At 40.8% G+C, this 22905-nt stretch overlaps 1 protein-coding gene across 2 annotated transcripts in view; it reads left to right on the top strand.

Annotated features, from left to right (window-relative positions):
* The first annotated feature begins 3900 nt into the window (after positions 1-3900).
* The window catches only part of LOC127435796 (UDP-glucuronosyltransferase 2A2-like), a 90989-nt gene continuing 71984 nt past the window's right edge, over positions 3901-22905 (top strand). Inside the window, exon 1 of one of the 2 annotated variants that reach the window (XM_051689517.1) lies at positions 3901-4863. In XM_051689517.1, coding sequence (XP_051545477.1) covers positions 4143-4863 — 721 coding nt within the window. In that variant the 5' untranslated portion in view covers positions 3901-4142. The remainder of the gene's footprint in view (positions 4864-22905) is intronic. The other variant, XM_051689509.1, reaches the window with a different exon arrangement.

Genomic DNA, 22905 nt, shown 5'->3' with positions numbered 1-22905 from the left:
CAATGCAAAAACTTCTTTAAGGAAAGTGTTATTCACAAAACAAACTCCAGCCGCTAGGCGGAGCCAACTCAAAAAGAAACCAAAATGATGCCCAGCTTCCTCAAAAGCCAAAGTACAGCGAGTCAGACCCACTCATATGAGAAACATCCAATGGTTTACTCACCCATTGATTCAATAAAATACATTGCCTAATTGGGGCATGTAAATACTTTGCGACCGTTCTTCGTTTCTATTCTCAGTTTGGCCGGAAACATTAGAGCAAACGAGATCTTTCGCCGATGTAAGAGTTTCTTGCATTCCTTGAACCGATCGCGTTTCTCTCCTGTTGAACTCGCAAAGTCCGGGAACAAGAAAATATTATGATTCCTCCAAGAAAGCTTCCCTTTGCTCCTCGCCTGGCGCAACACGAGATCTTCATCGGATGACCTCAGAAATTTGGCCAGAATCGATCGAGGCCCTCAGCAGATCTGTGAGCTGGGTCTCTGTGAGCTCACTCGATTTCCAGCTTGTGGCCTGTTATGTCAAGCAGACTCGGGAAGAGCTCGTCTAGGAATTTCACCATATCTCTGCTCTCCTCATGCTCCGGAATTCCAACAATTCTGATGTTATTCCTGCGGTTTCTATTCTCAAGATCTTCAAGCTTTTCAAGAATACGTTCCAGATCAACTTTGGTCGCTGGCGGATTAGCGGTTAATTCCCTCTCCGAAGACGCCAAATAATCGATTCGTTTCTCAGCATCTGACACTCTTTTAACTAACTCAGAGAATTTTATTTCCATCACCGTAATCGATCGACGTATTACAGCGAGATCCTCCAAGTCAGCAAGAACCTTCGTCAACATCACCAACATGTTGGACAACTGACGCTGAATCTCCTCTCCCGCCGTGCCATCCAAATCGAGTCCCCGGTCTGTAGGTCTGTCGGGGCTTTCATCCTGAACATGTAAGTGTCTTTTAATGTCTCCAGAGCCCGAGGATTTTGACTTCTTTGCCATGTTTTACCTCAAAGAGCAAATGTGTAACTGGGTGTATCGAATTTCACCAAATTATAACATGAGAATAATAAAAAATTTAGCAAAGTGCGCAGAGCTCGTCGTTCACACGTCTGCTTCTTTCATGGCGTCACGTGACCTTGATTGTAACTGCTATTAAACAGCTGTGAATTTCTAGTTATTATAACTCATATATTCTGAGTTAATACATTTATTAATTACAGTAATTAATGGTATTAACAATTAAATACATTAATTTAATTATGTTGGCTTGACAAAGCCAACATACTGATCTACTATTTAAGCTTATTATAATTATTACAGTAGGTTGGCTTGAGAAAGCCAACATTCTGAAATCCCATTTAAACTTATTATTATTATTAAATTGGCTTGAGAAAGCCAACCTACTGAAATTCTATTTAAACTTATTATTATTATTATTAGGTTGGCTTGAGAAAGCCAACCTACTGAAATCCTATTTAAACTTATTATTATTATTATTCTGAGACTAAAATTTCTGACTCTAACTCCTCCTAGAGCTTTTAAGCTACATGCACCAAACTCGGCACAGACCTTCAGACTAATCCCGAATAGTGTGCTATATCTTTTCTAACTATCGGAATTACGATATTCCAGTATAGGACTTCCAAATAGGCCTCATGTCTCTGACTTCCATTCAAGGTATGAAAACTTTTTCCTGTAATAACTCCTTTAGAGGATTCAAGCTACATCCTATAACTCCACTACTCATACTTTCTATCTATCACTCCATCACTTTCTTTTTATATCTTTACAGCACTCTTTTTATTCTTTCTTTCACTCTATAACTTTAAAACACTAGCAACTGCATACAACCTAGCAACCATTTAGTGCACCCTATCAACCAAACCCCTTTGACTTCCATTCAAAAAGGCTGAGTGTGATATCTTCAGATCAGAATGTCCTACAGACATGAGATTTGGCTTGTTTGAATTGGGTGAGCAATCAGTCTTCAAGTATCATCATGGAAACTACTTAGCCACGCCCTAGCAACCATTTAGAGCACCAGCACTAAGATGGGTATCTCAGGATCAGAATGTCGTAGAGACTTCCGGGTTGACTTATTTCACTCAGGATGGCAAGTAGCCTTGAGAAGTATCACCCTGGTAACTGCCTAGCAACCAGATGAGGTCACCCTAGCAACCAAGTAACAAATCAAATATCTCTTCACCAGAAAATCGTATAGACTTCCAGGTTGACTTATTTCCCTCAAGATGGTAAGTAGCCATGTTAAGTATCACCTTGGTAACTGTCTAGCAAGCAGATGGAGTTACCCTAGCAACCAAGTAACAAATCACATATCTCTGCATCAGAACATCATAGAGACTTCCAGGTTGACTTATTTCACTCAGGATGGCAAGCAGCCTTTATAAGTATCACCCTGGTAACTGCTTAGCAACCAGATGGGGTAAACCTAGCAACCAAGTAACAAATAACATATCTCTGCACCAGAATACTGTAGAGTCTTCCGGGTTGACTTATTTCACTCAGGATGGCAAGGAGCCATGTATCACCCTGGTAACTGCCTAGCAACCAGATGGGGTTACCCTAGCAACCAAGAAACAAATCACATATCTCTGCATCAGAACATCATAGAGACTTCCAGGTTGACTTATTTCACTCAGGATGGCAAGCAGCCTTTATAAGTATCACCCTGGTAACTGCTTAGCAACCAGATGGGGTTACCGTAGCAACCAAGTAACAAATCACATATCTCTGCATCAGAGACTTCTGGTTTTGTTCATTTGACTCAGGGTAGCAAGGAGCCTTTTGAGTATCACCTTGCTAACTGCCTAGCAACCAAATAGGGTTACCCTAGCAACCAATTTGCTATTCAGAAAAACAAGCAAGGGGTAGGGATGCATAAGACTTCTTGCAGCTGGCTGTCTATCTGTATGATTTTCCTTCTGTCTGTCTGACTGTAAGACCTTCAAACTTCCAACTCTTCAAACTATTTTAAACTTTCAGACAAGGATTTGTCAAGCCAACATAAAGTTTGTCTTCAAACTTTACTATCTAGTTAATACATTACTGTACATTATGTTGTACATGCTTGTGTATTATTAACCAAAATGTGTTTATCCATGGCATTAAAGTTATAGCTCACTGATGAGACATGTTTCAATAAAATTCCTTTCTAATCATTAATTACATGCCCACTGTAGACATGCAACGTGCAATTTACTTTTGAGCAAATGTAGGGGTCCCTTCTAATTTTATTTAAGTTTATTTGGGAATGAGGGCTGATACAAATCATTATAACTTAAGTGTCCCATCAACACTGTTCATTATTTTTGGATTTGTATTTTATTTATTTTTTTATAATTCTGTTTCAAATAAACCAAACATGCAAGACAAACATGAAAATATCAATTATTTATCAGACAAAGTGGCGGACTGCAACAATTTCCAAGATAGTATTGTTTTTTTCACTAGTAAGAATGTTGATTCAAGATATCTCTATTATAATTCTTCCCAGTCAGAATGCTAATTAGATATCTCCAAATAAAGTTCTTCCTGGCAGTAGGCTGATCAAATTGAGATATCCATAGATGCTTTATAGAAATCATTATAGATATTTATGTTGTAGCAAAGTGTTTCGCTATCCCCTTCTGCATATCTTGGCACCGTTTCACGGCCCCTTCAGCTTGTCAGCCTCTCATTGTAGATATCTTTAATGTGTATTATGACTAGTTAAAATTGGATTGCAGATATTAATGTCAGTTATGACTAGTAGAAATCACATTATAGGAATTGTAATTCTGACTAGTCAAAATTGAATTACGACTAATCATGCATCGGGCATTAAATGATAATTTGGCTTGAACACCTATCCACTTTATTAGCATCAGCGCATGAACGTAAATCTCGCGATATCTGCCTTTGATCTCGTAGGTGGCTGGTCCACTACGAGACGAGAGAACTGTATGACTAGACAGCTCTTATTTCGCTCATTCCTTGACTGCATGCGTTTGGCCTCTCAAACGAGCCTTTATTCTTACCTCTGTTTCGATAGTAACTGATAGTTCTAGCGACTTTCAGATTGGTCCACACCGTTCCTCTTTCCAAATAAAAAAAGAGAGGTGTCTCCATTACCACGAGTTCTTCTACCATGCACTGTTTGGGGAAGTCTTGCACTCTTTTTTTCATCTTTCTATTCAGTGACTTCAGCTTTACGCACGGAGGTCATGTCCTCGTGTTACCCGGAGAATACAGTCACTGGTCCAACATGCGCAACATCGTGGACGAACTATTAGACCGAAATCACAACGTGACAGTGTTGGTGAACTCAGCCTCACCATCTGTAAACTTCAGACAGCGGGAGAGGTTTGAATATCTGGTGTTTGATGTACCTCTGGATGCACATGAGGTGCACAGTCTGAGTGAACAGCTGCTGGATATCTGGATGCAACACCCTAGACCAAACATTGTCCGGATCGGTCTCCAGATTATGAACTTGCTGGGGAAACTGAACACAATGCAACGGACCATGTGCGACTCCATGCTGCGAAGTGAAGAGCTGATCAAACGCTTGAAGGCGTTTAAGTTTGACGTGCTCTTATATGATCCCATGATCATATGCAGTGACCTGCTTGCTGAGATTCTGGATCTACCAATTGTCTTGTCCCTCAGGTTTTCACTGGGATTTTCCATGGAGAGGATATGTGGACACATGCCCGCACCACCCTCTTATGTCCCAGTTCCCCCGACGGAGATGACAGATCACATGAGCTTCGTGGAAAGATTAAAAAATGTGATCGTGTATGCTGTTTATTCCTCTGCATTTCGGATGGCCTCTATCAGTTTGGATAATTACTACAGTGATGTATTAGGTAAGATCCTTCAAACAAATTCATGAATTATTTTCTTTATATCTGTTAAGTCTTATTTGGATTTAGGGTTATGTGAAACCAGACGGAGACTCTTCGGCGGATAGCTAAACTCTTTGTCGGATAGCTAATTTTGGTAATTTGTGCCGAAACAGGTGACCTTGGTCCGATTCTTTTCAAAAACCCGATTCACCAGTTCATTTACGTCATCGCGTATTGACGTCACTATACTTAATGCTAATACGCCGGCGTCGTCGAATACGCGCACAAACACATTCAATAAAGCCATATTTAAGCGCATATCGCTGATTATTACAGTTTATTTGATTAATCTATAATAATAAGGGTGTTTATTCTCATCAGTGTTTCATTCAGTGATCTTACCACACATCCTACATTTTTTGCACCTAAAGCACCCAATACTGTCACTGATATACAAACGCGGACGTTCGACACATGTCTAAAGCACATAAAGTGATTAAACTAGTCTTAACTCAGCTTTTTTTTACAGAGAAGATGATCTAGCTCATCACAATTTAAGATATAATCTGCATGCATAGTACTCGATAGTAAAATTCATTTACATCTCTTGACTGAAACGTTTCGCCCCCTTCAATCAAGTCCTCGGCTCACGCATGCTCATCAGCTGCACACTGATCAGCAGTTATCAGTATTATGTCCGAAAGACGCGATTCTCAGTTCAGTGTACTGGTGACTCGCGAACTTCTGTGATCGACTCAATGTACTGTTGACGCGAGAGCTGCTGTCCTCGGATCAGTGTACTGCTGACTGGAGAACTGCTGTGATTGACTCGGTGTACTGTTGACTCGAACTGTAGACTCCATCATGTCATATGTTGATAAAACGGTAATACAATCGAGTCATAAACATATTTCCAGTATGTTTTATTTGTTACACTTTCTGTTGTTCAGCAAAATACACCAGAAACAGACATTTTGCCCCTTAATCACATGCATGCTCAATGTCAGCAGCTCGGACACCTCCGAAAGAGGCGATTCTCAGTTCAGTGTACTGTTGACTCGAGAACTGTTACCAGCGATTATTTGGAGCGGTTCATTGCCAAGAAGAGTTGGCAAAAGCAGATATAATCAGTTCTAGGATCATATTACTCCCGGTTATCAGCTAATTTCGATTCGGAGTGTCAGGCACATCCGAGAGACAGGTTAAGATAGAGTAACTTGTGGATCAGTGTTGACTCGAGACGTGAAACGATTCAGTCCGATTTGGTGAACTGATTCAACTCGTTCACTAAAAAGAACCGGTTCAAAAGAACGATTCGTTCTTCTGTGTGACTGCATTAACATTAGAGTCACACAGGGGCGGATCTAGAAATGTTTTTATGGGGTGGCAAGGGGGTGACATCAAAGCAAGCGCCCATGCATAGTTCTTATGGATTAAGGTACCAAGCTTCATTGCAACCAATACTAGTTCATTAGTTGGAGTCACTATCAAATTACAAATGTCCATGCATTTGCAATACAACTGCATTTCCACAGAACTGATTTGCCAACATGAATTTTTTATTTTCTTTTTCTTTTGCATAAAATAAAATTTATATCACCAAGACATTGTCTATTAAACATGTCAACAAATTCTAAATGTTCCTTAGCTTTACATTTAGAACCAGCAATCTGGACTAAACTTCAGGGGCCGGTTGCACCAGCTGTGCGTAAGTTACAATTTAGCCTAGTTGTTGCGTAAATGGGCACTAAGTCACAATTTATGCACTACTAAATATTTGAGCGTTGTACCATTAAACTTAGGTAGAACGTATTCCTACGTATAAACTAAATGTTTACGGCAGCCTTAGCCCATGAATAATGAACGGATGGAATGAGATGACAGCCAGATTAGAGTACATCAATGAGATTATCATTGATAATGAACTGCAAGTTCGTCAACGGGTTTTATGAGACAGACATCATCCTTTGGATATTTATGATGATGTGGACATATATGCTCGCTTGCGGTTTAAAAGCGAGGGAATATTGCGGATAACTGACTTGATAGCGACTGATATCCAACACGAAACGGACCGAAATGGCGCACTCTCTCCAAGCCTCCAAGTGTGCGTTCCGTAACATTTTTTTGCCACTGGATCAATGCAAAACGGAATAGGCGACAGCATACAAATTCACAGATCTACTGTATGTAGAGTGGTCCGCAGGGTGTCACTTGCACTGTGTCGCCACATTAACAACTAAGTGTGCATGCCAAGCATAAATTAACAAAACACAAACAGGCAAAAATTCCATGCCGTTGCCGTTTTCCCTGATGTACTTGTCTGTATTGATGGGACACAAATCAGTATAAAAGCACCCACAGTGGATGAGAGTGCTTTTGTGAATCGAAAGGGGTTTCATTCACTGAATTTTGGAGTCATCTGTGACCCCAGTTTATGTTTTTTAAACTGTCGTTAGATGGCCTGGATCTAAGCATGACAGCTTTATCCTGAGAAGATCGAACATTTGGGAAAAAGTTGATTCTGGGGAGTATCCTGCTGGGTGATTCTGCCTACCCACCAACTAATGTATTTGTTTTATCTGCATTATTCTCATTATTTTTAATGAACAAATTAGACGTATAAACTTCACTCATTGTTCAATTTCATTTCAATTTGTATGAGTCATCTCACTCATAAATTATATCCAATAATCTCTCAGTTGTGTGTTCCATGACGTCAAATTAAATAATTTATCTATTTATTTCTCTGAATGTCTGGAAAACATATACGTTTAGTTGAAAATAAAAACTCAGTCAGATATCTGTCTTGTTGTCAAATAGTTTTTTTAATTTTTTTATGTGATATACAATACAAATTAATACTATAAGAATAAAATATATACTGTATTTAAATAAAACAATAATAAATAGTAAAACAAATATTGATGTATTGTAAACAGTATATTTAAACAAAATAATAAACAGTAGGCCTAAACACTTCCATACTTTAAACTTTATATGAACAAATGGCCTATGGCAATGTAATTGTCAATATGAAGATTACATTTCAACAATATTGAAGGAGTAGCCAAGAGACTTTAACTCCTCTAATTTAATTATTTCTTGGTTTAATTGAAAATTTTCTAGATCTCCTCTTCCACTTTCGTACATTGCAGTTTGAGAAGCTTGCATCGGCTGGTGTTTATGTCGTCTTCCAACTCATTTCCACGTTCCCTTTTCCTTGCATTTTCTACTGAAGGTGGTGGTTCTTTATCTTGTGTGCTCTCTGGACGGTCCGGATGAAGGACAGGCAGATCTTTAGCTGTTGCAGGTGCTACAGTGTTTTCAGGGCAAGGTTCTGTTGCTTGGGTTGGCTGACATTGTGCAAAAACAACACCTTTCGGTGGATAAACAAGAATGTGCTTTTCCCCCCTCTTTTTACTTTTTAACTTAACTAATTAGGAATCATTAGAATAATAACAATCATAAAAAAAAATTAAATACTTGGATCAGTGTCGTCTGTGGCTTCACTTTCAACTCCAACGATTCACATACGATGGGCGAGTTATCGGCAATTATTTCAAGGATGACTGTTGAAGGGGGCCTGGGTAGCTCAGCGAGTAAAGACACTGACTACCACCCCTGGAGTCGCAAGTTCAAATCCAGGACGTACTGAGTGACTCCAGCCAGGTCCCCTAAGCAACCAAATTGGCCTGGTTACTAGGGAGGGTAGAGACACATGGGGTAACCTGCTTGTGGTCGCTATAATGTGGTTCTCGCTTTTGGTGGGGCGCGGACAATAACTTGAAGCCAGGGGATGTCTCCACAGTAATGCGCTTAACAAGCCACGTGATAAGATGCACGGATTGACGGTCTCAGACACGGAGGCAACTGAGATTCGTCCTCCGCCCCCCAGATTGAGGTGAGTCACTACGCCACCACGAGGACCTAGAGCGCATTGGTAATTGGGCATTCCAAGAAAAGGGGAGAAAATAAAAAATGATGCGCGCGGTTCCTGTTTACAAATTTGAAGGCTGCTGATTGTATTACAAAAAAAGACGTAATTCTGTGCGACTACGCATTACTTTACGGAAAGATTACAACCTACTAGTTAAGTCTTGCATTAAGAACAGGTGGTGCAACCAAATTAAGCACTGACTTAGTTAGAAACTAACTAGTAGTTACTAAGCCCTTAGTGTGAACTTTACGTCCTAACTTACATGAGAATTTAAGCACAGCTGGTGCAATCCTACTTAGTACCTTTAAGTGTACCCATGGATGGAAAATGCATGCATATCCCATGTTATTTTCCTAATAACGTACTAAAGGCCTATCACCCTCGGTACAGCTGGAATAATCCATTTGAAAGCAAAGATTAATACAAAGTTAGGTCTAAATAAAAATAAACTGTACAGAAAGTTGTACTGTGGGTGGCAGTTCTGCAAAACTCATGAATATTAATTATGTTATGCACAGTAAAAGATTCTTTTAAATTACCTGTTTTGATCAACAGTCATTCTTAATGACTGATTCAAGCACCCAAATAAATATTTCACGTAATATGGTAATTTCATTTCTACATCTTCCACTATCAGTCTTGGGATTTTGTTAGTCAGTAGATGAATACATAGATCAGCACTTTGATTAAAAACATGACTGATTGATCTAGTGGTAACATTGCCTTTAGTTTTTAGAGGTTTTAGATTCTAATTCACCCAAATATAATTTTTTATTTGAATAAAACAAGATTGCATCTGTACATCAGTGGATGGGTGTTTAAAAATAAAATGCAATATAAGATGCGAGAGGGGAGACAAGAGTAGTGGAAACACAGACACATTTATTGACAGTTCTGTATATGAAAAAACATATTCAGACAGTGACAACCACAAACTCTCTGCTCCAGCAGCAGGAACCCAGTGAAAAAAATCGTCTGAGCGCCCGTGAATGAGATTACGAACAACCCTCTCCCATACCACAACCCAGCCATGAAACACTCGGTTTATATAGGGAGGAAACACAATGCGCACCGGTGCACCCCATCGACAATCAGTTCACCTGGTTACCATACACCTGAAAGTGATTAAGAGAGAGGGAGAGAAAGAGACAACACATACACACAAACAATATGGTTGAGAAGTCCATCACAATGGGGACACGGAAAAGAGCGCAAGCTGCGGCAAAACTGCTGACACTAAACGACACTGATAACAGCTGCAACGAACACTTATCATAACATTCAAAATAAGAAATTCCAGTGCCGTATCACCAGTCAAAACACACAGATGAAATAGAAACTCCTACTCAAGAACTGGAGATGTTTCATCTGGATTATACACATACCTGACGACAGCTATTTCAAAAAGTGATAAGGACTTGTCTCACCCATCTCAAACCATAATTGACAGCGTATCTAATAATCATTCAGTGAATACTTGGATACAACTGAGATTCGTCTTTTACCTCTTTTTCCACTTATTTTTCAATGTGGTTGAGGAAATAAGCTCATCAACCCTCGAGAGCCCAAACACTATACACGTGCTGCAAAAGTAGGCAATTGGCCGATGCTGTGATTGGCTGCTGCTGTAAACAATCACGGGATTGGTTGCTGCTGTAATCAATCATGCATGGGGTCTGTAGTAATTTGTGCATTCGGTGAGAGTTTAGGCAGTTTGACATAAATAAAACCCTACACAATGTCAAAATCAATGAAAATATACTTAAATTTATATTTGATACGTTTGGATACTTATGCTGGGGTGGCAGCGCTTTTTCTTAGGGTGGTATTTACCACCCTATGCCACCCCGGTAGATCCGCCCCTGGAGTCACATGATATGAAATAAAGAGGGGGTAACAAATTTCTGTAGCTAGCCTATTAATTGTGCAGTGTCAGATCTGGTGACCCTATAGTATATCTCTGTGTCTGTTCATATCAGAGCAATATGCATATATGTGATGCAAACTAATCAAATTAAGAACAAACATTTATTTATTAGTGTATTTGCTCCATAAATAACAAACAATATAGTAAAACATAAAAGCAAAAATAAAAAAATTGTGAATTAAGAACAAACATTAATTTATTAGTGTATTTTCTCCATAAATAACAAACAATATAGTAAAACATATATATTAGCCTTTCACCTATATATCGTATCGGCGTATATGTTTACCAATATGCGCAGATATGAAAGCTTTTTTTCACAACATATAATGCAGAAAACAGTGCTTTAGAATTGGTGTCATAATGTAGTTTGTCCAGCAGAGCACACTCCGACTTCTGTTTACAGAGCTGAACTGATGGTGGCTCTGCAGACAGGGCGGATTTAAGCGGTGCGGAGGTAAGCGGTGTCTTTTCGGTAAGTTGCTAACTAGTTTGTGAAATACATACTGGAAAGTTAATAAACAATGACCCCACATTTTCCCTTTTCAATATAACTTATATAATGTTAACCCTGTCCCTGACAACCATGTCACTCCTGTTTATCACATCTGTTTGCTGTGTTAGCCAGCTATAGTTTGTCAGTGCAGTCAGTAATGTAGCAGATTGAAAGGTAAACATCAGAGCATCTTTTTGCAGCTCAGCAGACAACAGTGCGGTGGTGGATTGTGTTGGATTGTGTCTGTTGAGTGTTGATTTCATGCTACGTTGTTACCTAGTTGGTGAGACGCAATGCTGGAAAGTAAAATAAACAACGTCCATCTTTTGCTCTCCGTGACAACAAGCTTATAGCTAACTAGCTAACCACGTAGCTACTTTCATTACTTGTCAGCTGAGTGGAAGCTAATGTGTAAACATGTATTCACCAAACTGTTTTGTTCAGGATTCACAGTTTGGTACCCCCTTCAACCGAAACAGTTCCAGTCGTTGCATTTATAAAACGTAATATTTAAAAGTCTGGTTTTCCACCATTGAAAGTTTCCCCTTAACTTGTATATCAGAATACGGTGTAACACTGCTGCCGCTGTTTATCTCTTGACTCGGCAGGTGTAAGTGCTTATTGTTTTACAACCTGCCACTAATTGACTGGCAGTATTAAAATAGTTAGAATTTGACTGATGCTAAACAGTACTACTGATGTTTATTTAGCTATTTATTGTATTTTTTATTTATTCTTTATTTAAATGGTCAGCAACTGACTGATACTGAACATACAGTACTGATGTTTTTTTAAGCTATTTATTGTATTTTTTATTTATTCTCTATTTTCTCAGTGTTATTTTTAGAATTTGTTGACAATGTATAATAATAATGTCAAATATTCTTTTTAAAAATATGTTTAAGAAAGCAGCCTTCTGAGTACCTTTGCATAGGCATATCGGTGCAAAATCGGTGAACAATCCACATAGAAAAGGTCTGTTTTCATTCCAGCTCAAAAATTAAGTTTATCTGCCACCATATCGGTAATCGGTGAAATTCCCCCCTCTAAAAACGGTATCGTTCTCATAAAACCCATATCGGTCGGGCTCTAATAATAATTTTCATGAAAGTGAGTCAAGTGATGTACTGTGAGTGTGATGTTCAAGTGCTTGTCTTTAAAGTACAATGTAGCCTTTATCTTTTCTGTTAATTGCACAGTGGTAAAGTTATGTTTATGTTTGACATTCGTTTGATATTCGGAATAAAACCCATTTAACTCTGCATTGTTCACATCAAGAAGACAAATCAACTGTGTGTGTATGTGTGTGTGTATATGTGTGTGTGTGTGTGTGTGTGTGTGTGTGTGTGTGTGTGTGTGTATATATATATATATATATATGTATACAGTACTGTGCAAAAGTCTTAGACACATAAGATGTTTCACAAAAATAATTTGTCTTAAGATGATTATTTATATCTTCAGCTTTAGTGTGTCAATAGGAAATATAAATGTTAGACTCCCAAACATTACTTTTGCAAATAGAAAAGATTAGAATAGAAGAACAAGGAGCCCTGCAACAGATGTCATGGCCCCCACAAAGCCCCCCAACTGAACATCGTGTCTGTCTGATATTACATATAGAGACAGAAGCAATTGAGACAGCCTAAATAGATAGAAGAACTGTGGCGAATTCTCCAAGAAGCTTGGAACATCCAATCTGCCAACAACCAAGAAAAACTGTGTCCAGGTGTACCAAGGAGAATTGGTGCTGTTTTAAAGGCAAAGGTGGTCACACCGAATATTGACTTAGCTTTTTTATGTTTACAGGACTTTGTATGGCATTAAGTGATAAATGAAAACTATTTATTTCATTATTTTTTAAGACGTCCTCACTTTGCATATGTGGCATGGGTGGTGTGGTCATGTATCGGTCTGCGGGAGAGGGAGAGCGGTAAGGATCGTCACCTGGGTTATGATTACTCTAACATCTGTGTCTGATTATAATGATGGCAGAAGGAGACCTGAAAAGGCATGCCAGGGCATCAGAGCAGGGAGAGAGCACACCAGGGACGAGCAAGAAAGCAGCTACCAATTGTCCCTTTATTTTGAGTTGGCTATAAGCCGTGTCGTTGAACTGACTAATAAAAACACTGACCTGAACTGTTCACTGTCTCCTGACTCCTCCATTGCCCATAAACCTAGAGCTTTCACAGTGGTGACAAAAACCCGGGTTTGGAGGAGTACGCCTTTATGGAGTTCTCACCACTGGGCGAAGTCTTCAAAACCCTCGCCAGCATCCAGCAGACTCAACACAGGGCCCTCATGGACATACACCTGGAGCAGGAACAGCATTTCCAAGTCCTGCTCCAGGCACAACCAGAGGACCAGCAGGTGCTCTGGAGCCTGATCGCCAGAGAGGGGGCTGGTGCTGCAACCTCCCCAGAACCAACCCCACCCACGGCCCTAATGAAGATGGGGCTGGACGATGATCTGGAGGCCTTCCTGGACCTCTTTGAGAAGACGGCGGAGGTCTGGAAATGGTCTCCCGACCAGTGGGCGGCCCGTCTATGGTCCTTAATCTCTGGGGAGGCTCAACTTCCCACCGCCTGCCTCCTCAATTATCAACATCTGAAGAAGGCTATCCAGCAACGGGTTGGTTGTAACACTGAACAAAGTCGTCAGCTCTTCTGCTCTTTGAGTTTCGGGAAGCACGGCCGCCCGTTCGCTTTTGCCCAGAAGCTCCGGGTTGCCTGCCGGAAATGGTTGCTGGCGGAGGGAACACGTGGCGTCGTGGATGTAGTCGACCTGGTGGTACTGGAGCAGTTCGTCGCCCAGCTTCCGCAAGGTATGTCCGAGTGTGTCCAGTGCCACTGCCCGGCGTCACTGGAGGAGGCTATTCAGCTGGCAGAGGACTACATGGCGGTGGTTCCAGGAGGTAGCGATCAAGTTTTTTTTCTTTTCCCTCTTCTCTCTCTGCTCTCTCTCCAAATCCTGTGTCGCATGTTCCTTCCCCCTCCCCCCCACCCTGTCCCTCTCAGTTCTGCCCAGTTCCGGCTCCCTGGAAGAGGGGAGGAGCCCCGCCCAAACCCCATCCCCGCTCCAGGGGTCCCCTCCCCTTGTCTGTCCCTCCTACGTCCCCTGTCTCCCTCCGCTATCCCCCCCAGGTTGGTGAGACCACCCCCACGAGTGCAGAAGGAAGGATCGGATCCCCAATGCTCCACAAGCTGCCCCCGAACGGGCAGGGGCATATCGGATACCAGTAAGAGTAAAAGGGGATACACATCAAGCTTTGGTGGATTCGGGTTGTTCTCAAACCTCTATCCACGAACGCTTGGTGCAAGGCGGGGAATTGGATAGGAATAAATGGGTGAGGGTGAGGTGTGTGCATGGTGACATTCACAAGTATCCAGTGGTTACCATTGAGATACGATTCAGGGGAAGAAGGCATAAGAGTCGAGGCTGCGGTTAATTCCCGCCTCACCCATCCACTAATTCTGGGAACCAACTGGCCTTGTTTTAAAAACTTGAGTGTAATGTGTCCTACAAAATAGTGTTGCGGTGGGTAACGTGCGATGCTATGGCGGGAGAGGCCAGGGCCGTCGATGTCTGCTCCGCGTCATGATGATGCAGACGAGGGAATTCCTTTACTCAGGGGCTTCCCTGATGGGGATTTCCCCCTGGAGCAGTCGCGTGACGAGTCCCTCAAGCACGCCTTTGACCAAGTGAAAGTAATTGATGGTCAACAGCTCCAACCTAACGTTGCGCTCGCATACCCGTACTTTTCTGTTATTAAAGAGCGGTTGTATCGAGTGATGCAGGACACTCAGACCAAAGAGAATACAACACAGCTAATAGTACCAAAGAGCCGCTGGGAAACACTCTTCCAGATGTCTCATTATAACCCAATGGCTGGCCAAGCGGAATTTGCGGACGAGTTTTCACCCCTACCCGGTCGCACGAACCTCATAGAGCACCATATCGAAACCACCCCGGGGGTGGTGGTTCGTAGTCACCCCTATAGTCTTCCTGAACACAAGAAAAAGATTGTTCAGGAAGAATTAGAGGCAATGCTTGAAATGGGCTTGAGTCGCACAGCGATTGGGCAAGCCCAGTAGTTCTGGTACCGAAGTGCGACGGCTCGGTCCAGTTCTGTGTTGACTACTGGAAAGTGATTGCAGTGTCCAAATTTGACGCTTATCCAATGCCACAAATTGATGAGTTACTCGATCGGTTGGGCGCGGCTCAATTTTACTCGATGCTGGACTTAACAAAGGGTTATTGGCAGTATCCCGAGAAAAAACGGCTTTTTCCACACCGATCGAATTACACCAATTCGTGACGCTTCCGTTCGGTTTGTTCGGGGCCCCGGCCACGGTTCAGCGCCTCATAGATAAGAACCTCAGACCGCACACGGCATATGCCGCTGCTTATCTGGACGATATTATCTTTATAGTAATGATTGGCGGCTGCATATGCAACATCTGAGCGCTGTCCTGAGAGCGCTGGGTGGATGGAAGTTAGGTATCTGGGATTCCACTTGGGTCACGAGCAGGTGTATCCACAGGTTAACAAAACCGCAGCGATCGCAGCCTGCCCAGCGCCCAAGACCAAAAAGGAGGTAAGGCAGTTTTTGGGGTTGGCTGGCTACTACCGGAGGTTTGTGCCTAGCTATTCTGATCTCACCAGCCCACTGACTGACCTTACTAAATAGGGGGCTTCCGGTCCAGTGGACACAGTCGTACTGTGTGGGGGGCCGCTTTTACATGCACCTGATTTCTCTCTCCCCTTTATTTTGCAGACTGATGCATCTGACGTGGCTGGGCGCGGATGTTGCCCCGGCCTGAGTCGGCGGTGGGGGTATGTGGCATGGGGTGGCATGGTCATGTGTCGGCAGGTTTGAGAGGGTTACTTTTGAAATGTATTCCACTACAGATTACAGAATACATGCTGTAAAACGTAATTTGTAACATATTCCGTTAGATTACTCAAGGTCAGTAATGTATTCTAAATACTTTGGATTACTTCTTCAGAAATGGTAGATTTTTTCACTTGTTTTGACTATAAAAACTCTGCCAGTACAGTAAGACAAAATACACATGCTAAAAATACATTCTCTGAACATTCTTATGCAGTGTTGTTTCTAGAACAAGATAAATTAAATTGATTTTGTTTTAAGGATTTTTAGATTTTTTTACAGGAAAACAATAAAAAAATTATTATCAAGAATAAGATTTTTGCCCTAATATCAAAAGGTCTTACTAGTAAAAAAGGAATAATTCACGTTGGATCATATTCTTGATAAAATATGATCGTGCCTGGTAACGTGCATGTAAAATGGCTGGAAATAGCATTTTAGCTTAGCGTAAAGCTGACAAATTACGCAAGGTTTCTATTTTTTCTGCTCCAAACTTCTCTGTCTGCATGTATGAATCTTACACATAAGAAAGTGTTTCACCACTGTTCAAATGCACTTTGGATTGCATCATTTATATATATAAATGTTTTTCATCTGAAAGGACTCAATATTAAATGAAACAAATATCAATAAAATGCAAAGTAATCTCTTCAATAATCAAAATACTTTTTGAATGTAACCGTATTCTAATTACCAATGATTTAAATTGTAACTGTAGTGGAAGACGGTTACTTATATTTTGTATTTTAAATATATAGTCCCGTTACATGTATTTCGTTACTCCCCAACCCTGTGTGTCGGTCTGCGGGAGAGGGAGATTGGTAAGGATCATCACCTGGGTTTTGATTACTCTAACACCTGTCTCTGATTATAGTGATGGTGGAGGGAGACCTGAAAAGGCATGCCAATTGTCCCTTTATTTTGAGTTGGCTATAAGCCGTGTCGTTGAACTGACTAATAAAAACACTGACCTGAACTGTTCGCTGTCTCCTGACTCCTCCATTGCCCACGAACCTAGAGCTTTCACAGCAACATTTTTCACAAGTGCCTAAAACTTTTGCACAGTACTGTATATATAGCTCTGGAAAAAATTAATAGACCACTGCAAAATTATCAGTTTCTCTGGATTTACTATTTAAAGGTATGTGTTTGAGTAAAATGAACATCTTTGTTTTATTCTATAAAGTACTGACAACACTTCTCCCAAATTCCAAATAAAAATACTGTCATTTAGAGCATTTATTTGCAGAAAAAGACAACTGGTCAGAATAACAAAAAAAAAAAAAAAGATGCAGTGTTTTCAGACTTCGAATAATGCAAAGAAAACAAGTTCATATTCATTTTTAAACAGCACTATACTAATGTAGTATAACTAAGAAAGAGTTCAGAAATCAGTATTTGGTGGAATAACCCTGATTTTCAATCGCAGCTTTCATGCATCTTGGCATGCTCTCTACCAGTCTTTCACATTGCTGTTGGGTGACTTTATGCCACTCGTGGCGCAAAAATTCAAGCAGATCGGCTTTGTTTGATGGCTTGTATATATACAGGTGCTCTCAATAAATTAGAATGTCGTGGAAAAGTTCATTTATTTCAGTAATTCAACTCAAATTGTGAAACTTGTGTATTAAATAAATTCAATGCACACAGACTGAAGTAGTTTAAGTCTTTGGTTCTTTTAATTGTGATGATTTTGGCTCACATTTAACAAAAACCCACCAATTCACTATCTCAAAAAATTAGAATATGGTGACATGCCAATCAGCTAATCAACTCAAAACACCTGCAAAGGTTTCCTGAGCCTTCAAAATGGTCTCTCAGTTTGGTTCACTAGGCTACACAATCATGGGGAAGACTGCTGATCTGACAGTTGTCCAGAAGACAATCATTGATGCCCTTCACAAGGAGGGTAAGCCACAAACATTCATTGCCAAAGAAGCTGGCTGTTCACAGAGTGCTGTATCCAAGCATGTTAACAGAAAGTTGAGTAGAAGGAAAAAGTGTGGAAGAAAAAGATGCACAACCAACCGAGAGAACCGCAGCCTTATGAGGATTGTCAAGCAATATCGATTCAAGAATTTGGGTGAACTTCACAAGGAATGGACTGAGGCTGGGGTCAAGGCATCAAGAGCCACCACACACAGACGTGTCAAGGAATTTGGCTACAGTTGTCATATTCCTCTTGTTAAGCCACTCCTGAACCACAGACAACATCAGAGGCGTCTTACCTGGGCTAAGGAGAAGAAGAACTGGACTGTTGCCCAGTGGTCCAAAGTCCTCTTTTCAGATGAGAGCAAGTTTTGTATTTCATTTGGAAACCAAGGTCCTAGAGTCTGGAGGAAGGGTGGAGAAGCTCATAGCCCAAGTTGCTTGAAGTCCAGTGTTAAGTTTCCACAGTCTGTGATGATTTGGGGTGCAATGTCATCTGCTGGTGTTGGTCCATTGTGTTTTTTGAAAACCAAAGTCACTGCACCCGTTTACCAAGAAATTTTGGAGCACTACATGCTTCCTTCTGCTGACCAGCTTTTTAAAGATGCTGATTTCATTTTCCAGCAGGATTTGGCACCTGCCCACACTGCCAAAAGCACCAAAAGTTGGTTAAATGACCATGGTGTTGGTGTGCTTGACTGGCCAGCAAACTCACCAGACCTGAAACCCATAGAGAATCTATGGGGTATTGTCAAGAGGAAAATGAGAAACAAGAGACCAAAAAATGCAGATGAGCTGAAGGCCACTGTCAAAGAAACCTGGGCTTCCATACCACCTCAGCAGTGCCACAAACTGATCACCTCCATGCCACGCCGAATTGAGGCAGTAATTAAAGCAAAAGGAGCCCCTACCAAGTATTGAGTACATATACAGTAAATGAACATGCTTTCCAGAAGGCCAACAATTCACTAAAAATATTTTTTTTTTATTGGTCTTATGATGTATTCTAATTTTTTGAGATAGTGAATTGGTGGGTTTTTGTTAAATGTAAGCCAAAATCATCACAATTAAAAGAACCAAAGACTTAAACTACTTCAGTCTGTGTGCACTGAATTTATTTAATACACAAGTTTCACAATTTGAGTTGAATTACTGAAATAAATGAACTTTTCCATGACATTCTAATTTATTGAGATGCACCTGTGTGTGTGTATATATATATATATACATACACATATACATACATATACACACACATACACACACACACACATACATACATACACAGATACACTTACATAAAATAAAAATTATATATATATATATATATATATACACACAAATAAATAAAATAATAAACATATATGATTAAACTACACTCTCCACATCCCCTCCCCGAGATTCCCCCCAAAAAACTAAATATTTGCCCCATTTTTTAGCAAATAAGTCCCTCAACCCCAGCCTTCTACTTATCGCCTGTTCAAATGCAGCTACCTTCCCCATTTCCACACACCACTCCGAAAAAGAGGGTGCTCCATTTGACTTCCAACCCCTTAAAATTACTTGCCTGCCGATCATGAGACTGGTCATAACCCAGTTTTTTATATGATTGTCCCCTAAATGCATGACCGCTCCATCACCCAAAATACAGAGTCTGGGACAAAGCAAAACCTGAGTGTTCAAAACGTCGCACAAATACCTCTGAACCCTCAACCAAAACTCCTGGATCTTAACACACCCCCAAAAGACATGGGTAGTGTCTCCAACTTCTGACTGGCATCGCCAGCAAGGGGGTGTGTCTTTAAGACCAAGCCTATATAATCTAGAGGGGGTCCAATAAAATCTTAAATTGCATAAGGTGAACCCTTGCATCTCTAGATACAGACTTGACATTTTAAGAATCTTAGTCCACACTCCATCCTCCAAATACCAAATTCAAATTTTTTTCCCATACTCTCTTGAGAGAAGTCAAGGCTCCATCCCCCAGACTCTGAATTAGTAGGGAGTAATACACTGATGCTTCATGGCCTTATCCAAAAGCAGCAATCACCTCTCCCAAAGCACCTGCCACTTTAGGGGGGTGCGTGCCACTCCCAAAAATAGTGCAGAGTAGGTGGCGAAGCTGTAAATACTTATAAAACTGAGATCTGGGAATGCCAAAATGTTGAACCAAATTTTCAAAAGATCTCAATACTCCACCCTCATATAGGTCACCAAGTGCATTAACCCCCTTCACAATCCAATCTGACCAACAAAAAGGGGACTTATTAATACATAGTTTAGGGTTCTGCCATATGCTCGAGGCTACGTTTAAATAAATATCAGAATTAAACACTCTGGACACTTTTGTCCATATCGAGTGCAAATGCAAAATAACGGGATGCGACTTAACCTCTCCGGCTAGTTTAATCGGAAGGCTATGCAGTGGCGAGATAGGGGCAAGAACTTCCTTTTCAATACAAAACCAGGGAGGGGCCCTCTCAGGTGGAAGCGACCAATGAGCCAAATGTCTAAGACCGAACGCATAATAATAAAACAAAATCTTGGGTAGGCCTAGCCCTCCTCTGTCAATTGGCCTATGTAACTTATCGAAATTTAACATGGGGCGCTTACCATTCCAAATAAAGGACTTCGCTATGCTATCAAATTGCTTGAAATAAGAGAGGGGGACATCTACAGGGAGAGACTGAAGCAGGTAGTTGAATTTTGGAATACAATTCATTTTAATAACATTAACCTTCCCAATCATCGATAAATGTAATGAAGCCCACCAGCTGACATTGCTCGAAAACCTTTTTATTAAAGGGTCAAAATTAACTCTAACTAATTCAGACGAATTTGCTGGGAATAAAATCCCCAAATACTCAATGCCCTGTTTGGGCCACTGGAAGGCGCCTGGCTGGAAAGCCATTTCTGGGCAGTATGCTGTCAGCGCCAAAGCTTCGGATTTAGACCAATTGACTTTGTATCCTGAGAACTTGGAAAAGGAATTAATAATTCTGTGGAGGCAAGGCATAGATCTAGTAGGTTCAGAGACAAATAATAAAATATCATCTGCGTAAAGCAGAAGCTTATGCGCCACACCTCCCGCTGTCACCCCTGGAAAATCATCCTCCTTTCTTATCGCAGCTGCTAATGGTTCCAGGGCAAGACAGAACAATAACGGGGAAAGAGGGCAACCCTGTCGAGTGCCCCTATCCAGAGTAAAATTGTTGTTTGTACCGCTGCTACAAGGTGTTTATAAAGTAACTTAATCCAACCAATAAATGTACTCCCGAACCCATACATTTCCAAAATCTTAAAAAGATAATCCCATTCTACCATATCAAACGCCTTTTCGGCGTCAAGTGAGATGGCAGCGACCGGAGATTGTTCATTCGCCACTGACCACATGATATTGATGAGATGCCTGATGTTATCAGAAGAGCTACGGCCCCGAATAAATCCCACCTGATCTATATGTATAAGAGATGTCATAACCTTACTTAATCGGTTAGCCAAAATTTTTGACAATATTTTTACATATAGTTGGATCAGGGAGATTGGACGGTAACTTTTACACTCACTTGGATCTTTGTCCTTTTTAAGAATCAGACTGATCCGGGCTTGTGTCATGGTTGGAGGAAGTTTTCCCTTCTTTAATGATTCAGTATAAACTTCTAACAAAAGTGGGGCCAATTCTGTAGCATAGGATATAAAAAATTCTGCGGCAAAACCATCTGGCCCCGGAGCCTTGCCAGTAGGTAGGGACTTAATTACCTCGTTAAGCTCCTCCAAGGTTATCTCAGAATCAAGAGAGTTTTTTTGCTCAGTCATCAGTTTAGGAAGATCTAATGGTTCCCCAAAGTTTCTAATATCTTCATCAGTAGATGAAGACGTGGAACTATAAAGATCAATATAGAATTCTTTAAAGGCATTATTAATATCAATGGCTGAGGTAAATATTTCACCACCAGCAGATTTCACTGAGGGAATGGTAGAAAAAGACTCTCTCTGCTTTATATATCTAGCCAAAAGCTTCCCTGCTTTGTCACCAGACTCAAAGTATGACTGTCTTGCCCTGAATAACCAAAACTCCACTTTCCGCGACAAAATAGTATTATATCTGTATTTCAATCGGGTTAATTCTCTGAGGCCATCAGATGACATTCGGCGCTTCAGCTCTGCCTCGGCACTTTTAATATTTCCTTCCAACTCCACAAGTTCTCGTGCTTTGGATTTTTTGATGAATGAGGCATACTGTATGATCCGGCCCCTAAGAACCGCCTTAAGTGCCTCCCAAGCCACGCACACAGAGGATACTGAGGACCAGTTGGTCTCCATATAAACATTGATTTCAGTCTTTAACATTTGTTGGAAATCAGGATTTTGTAAAAGGGATACATTAAGGCGCCAACTATATGATTTCTTTTTCTCTATATGTGGCATCACCTCTAAACTCACCAGGGCGTGATCTGAGACTAAAATGTTTCCAATTGAGCAATCAACAACAGATGAAATAAGGGATTTGGATATCAAAAAAAAAATCTATTCTAGAATAAATCTTATGGACTGATGAAAAAAATGTATAGTCCCTACCGGATGGGTTCAAAAGTCTCCAAATATCCGAAAGGCCAAGATTTTTACACATCCTGTGAAGCGTCAATGTTGCTTTACGGGGTTTACACACTTTTGCTTCACTATGATCAAGGACTGAGTCCATCAAAAGATTAAAGTCTCCTCCCAATATTATATCATGAGGGGTGCCAGCGGTTTGCAACATCCCTTCAAGATCTATAAAAAAGCCTTGATCATCAACGTTAGGTGTGTAAATATCAGCCAAAATCAGACTTTGCCCTTGAATTTCAGCTAAAACAATAATTACTCTTCCTAAT

Source organism: Myxocyprinus asiaticus, chromosome 4, assembly GCF_019703515.2.
Source record: "Myxocyprinus asiaticus isolate MX2 ecotype Aquarium Trade chromosome 4, UBuf_Myxa_2, whole genome shotgun sequence".
Taxonomy (NCBI): Eukaryota; Metazoa; Chordata; class Actinopteri; order Cypriniformes; family Catostomidae; genus Myxocyprinus; species Myxocyprinus asiaticus.
The sequence above is the reverse complement of the archived record's forward strand: the minus strand, read 5'-3'. Positions and strand labels throughout refer to the sequence as shown.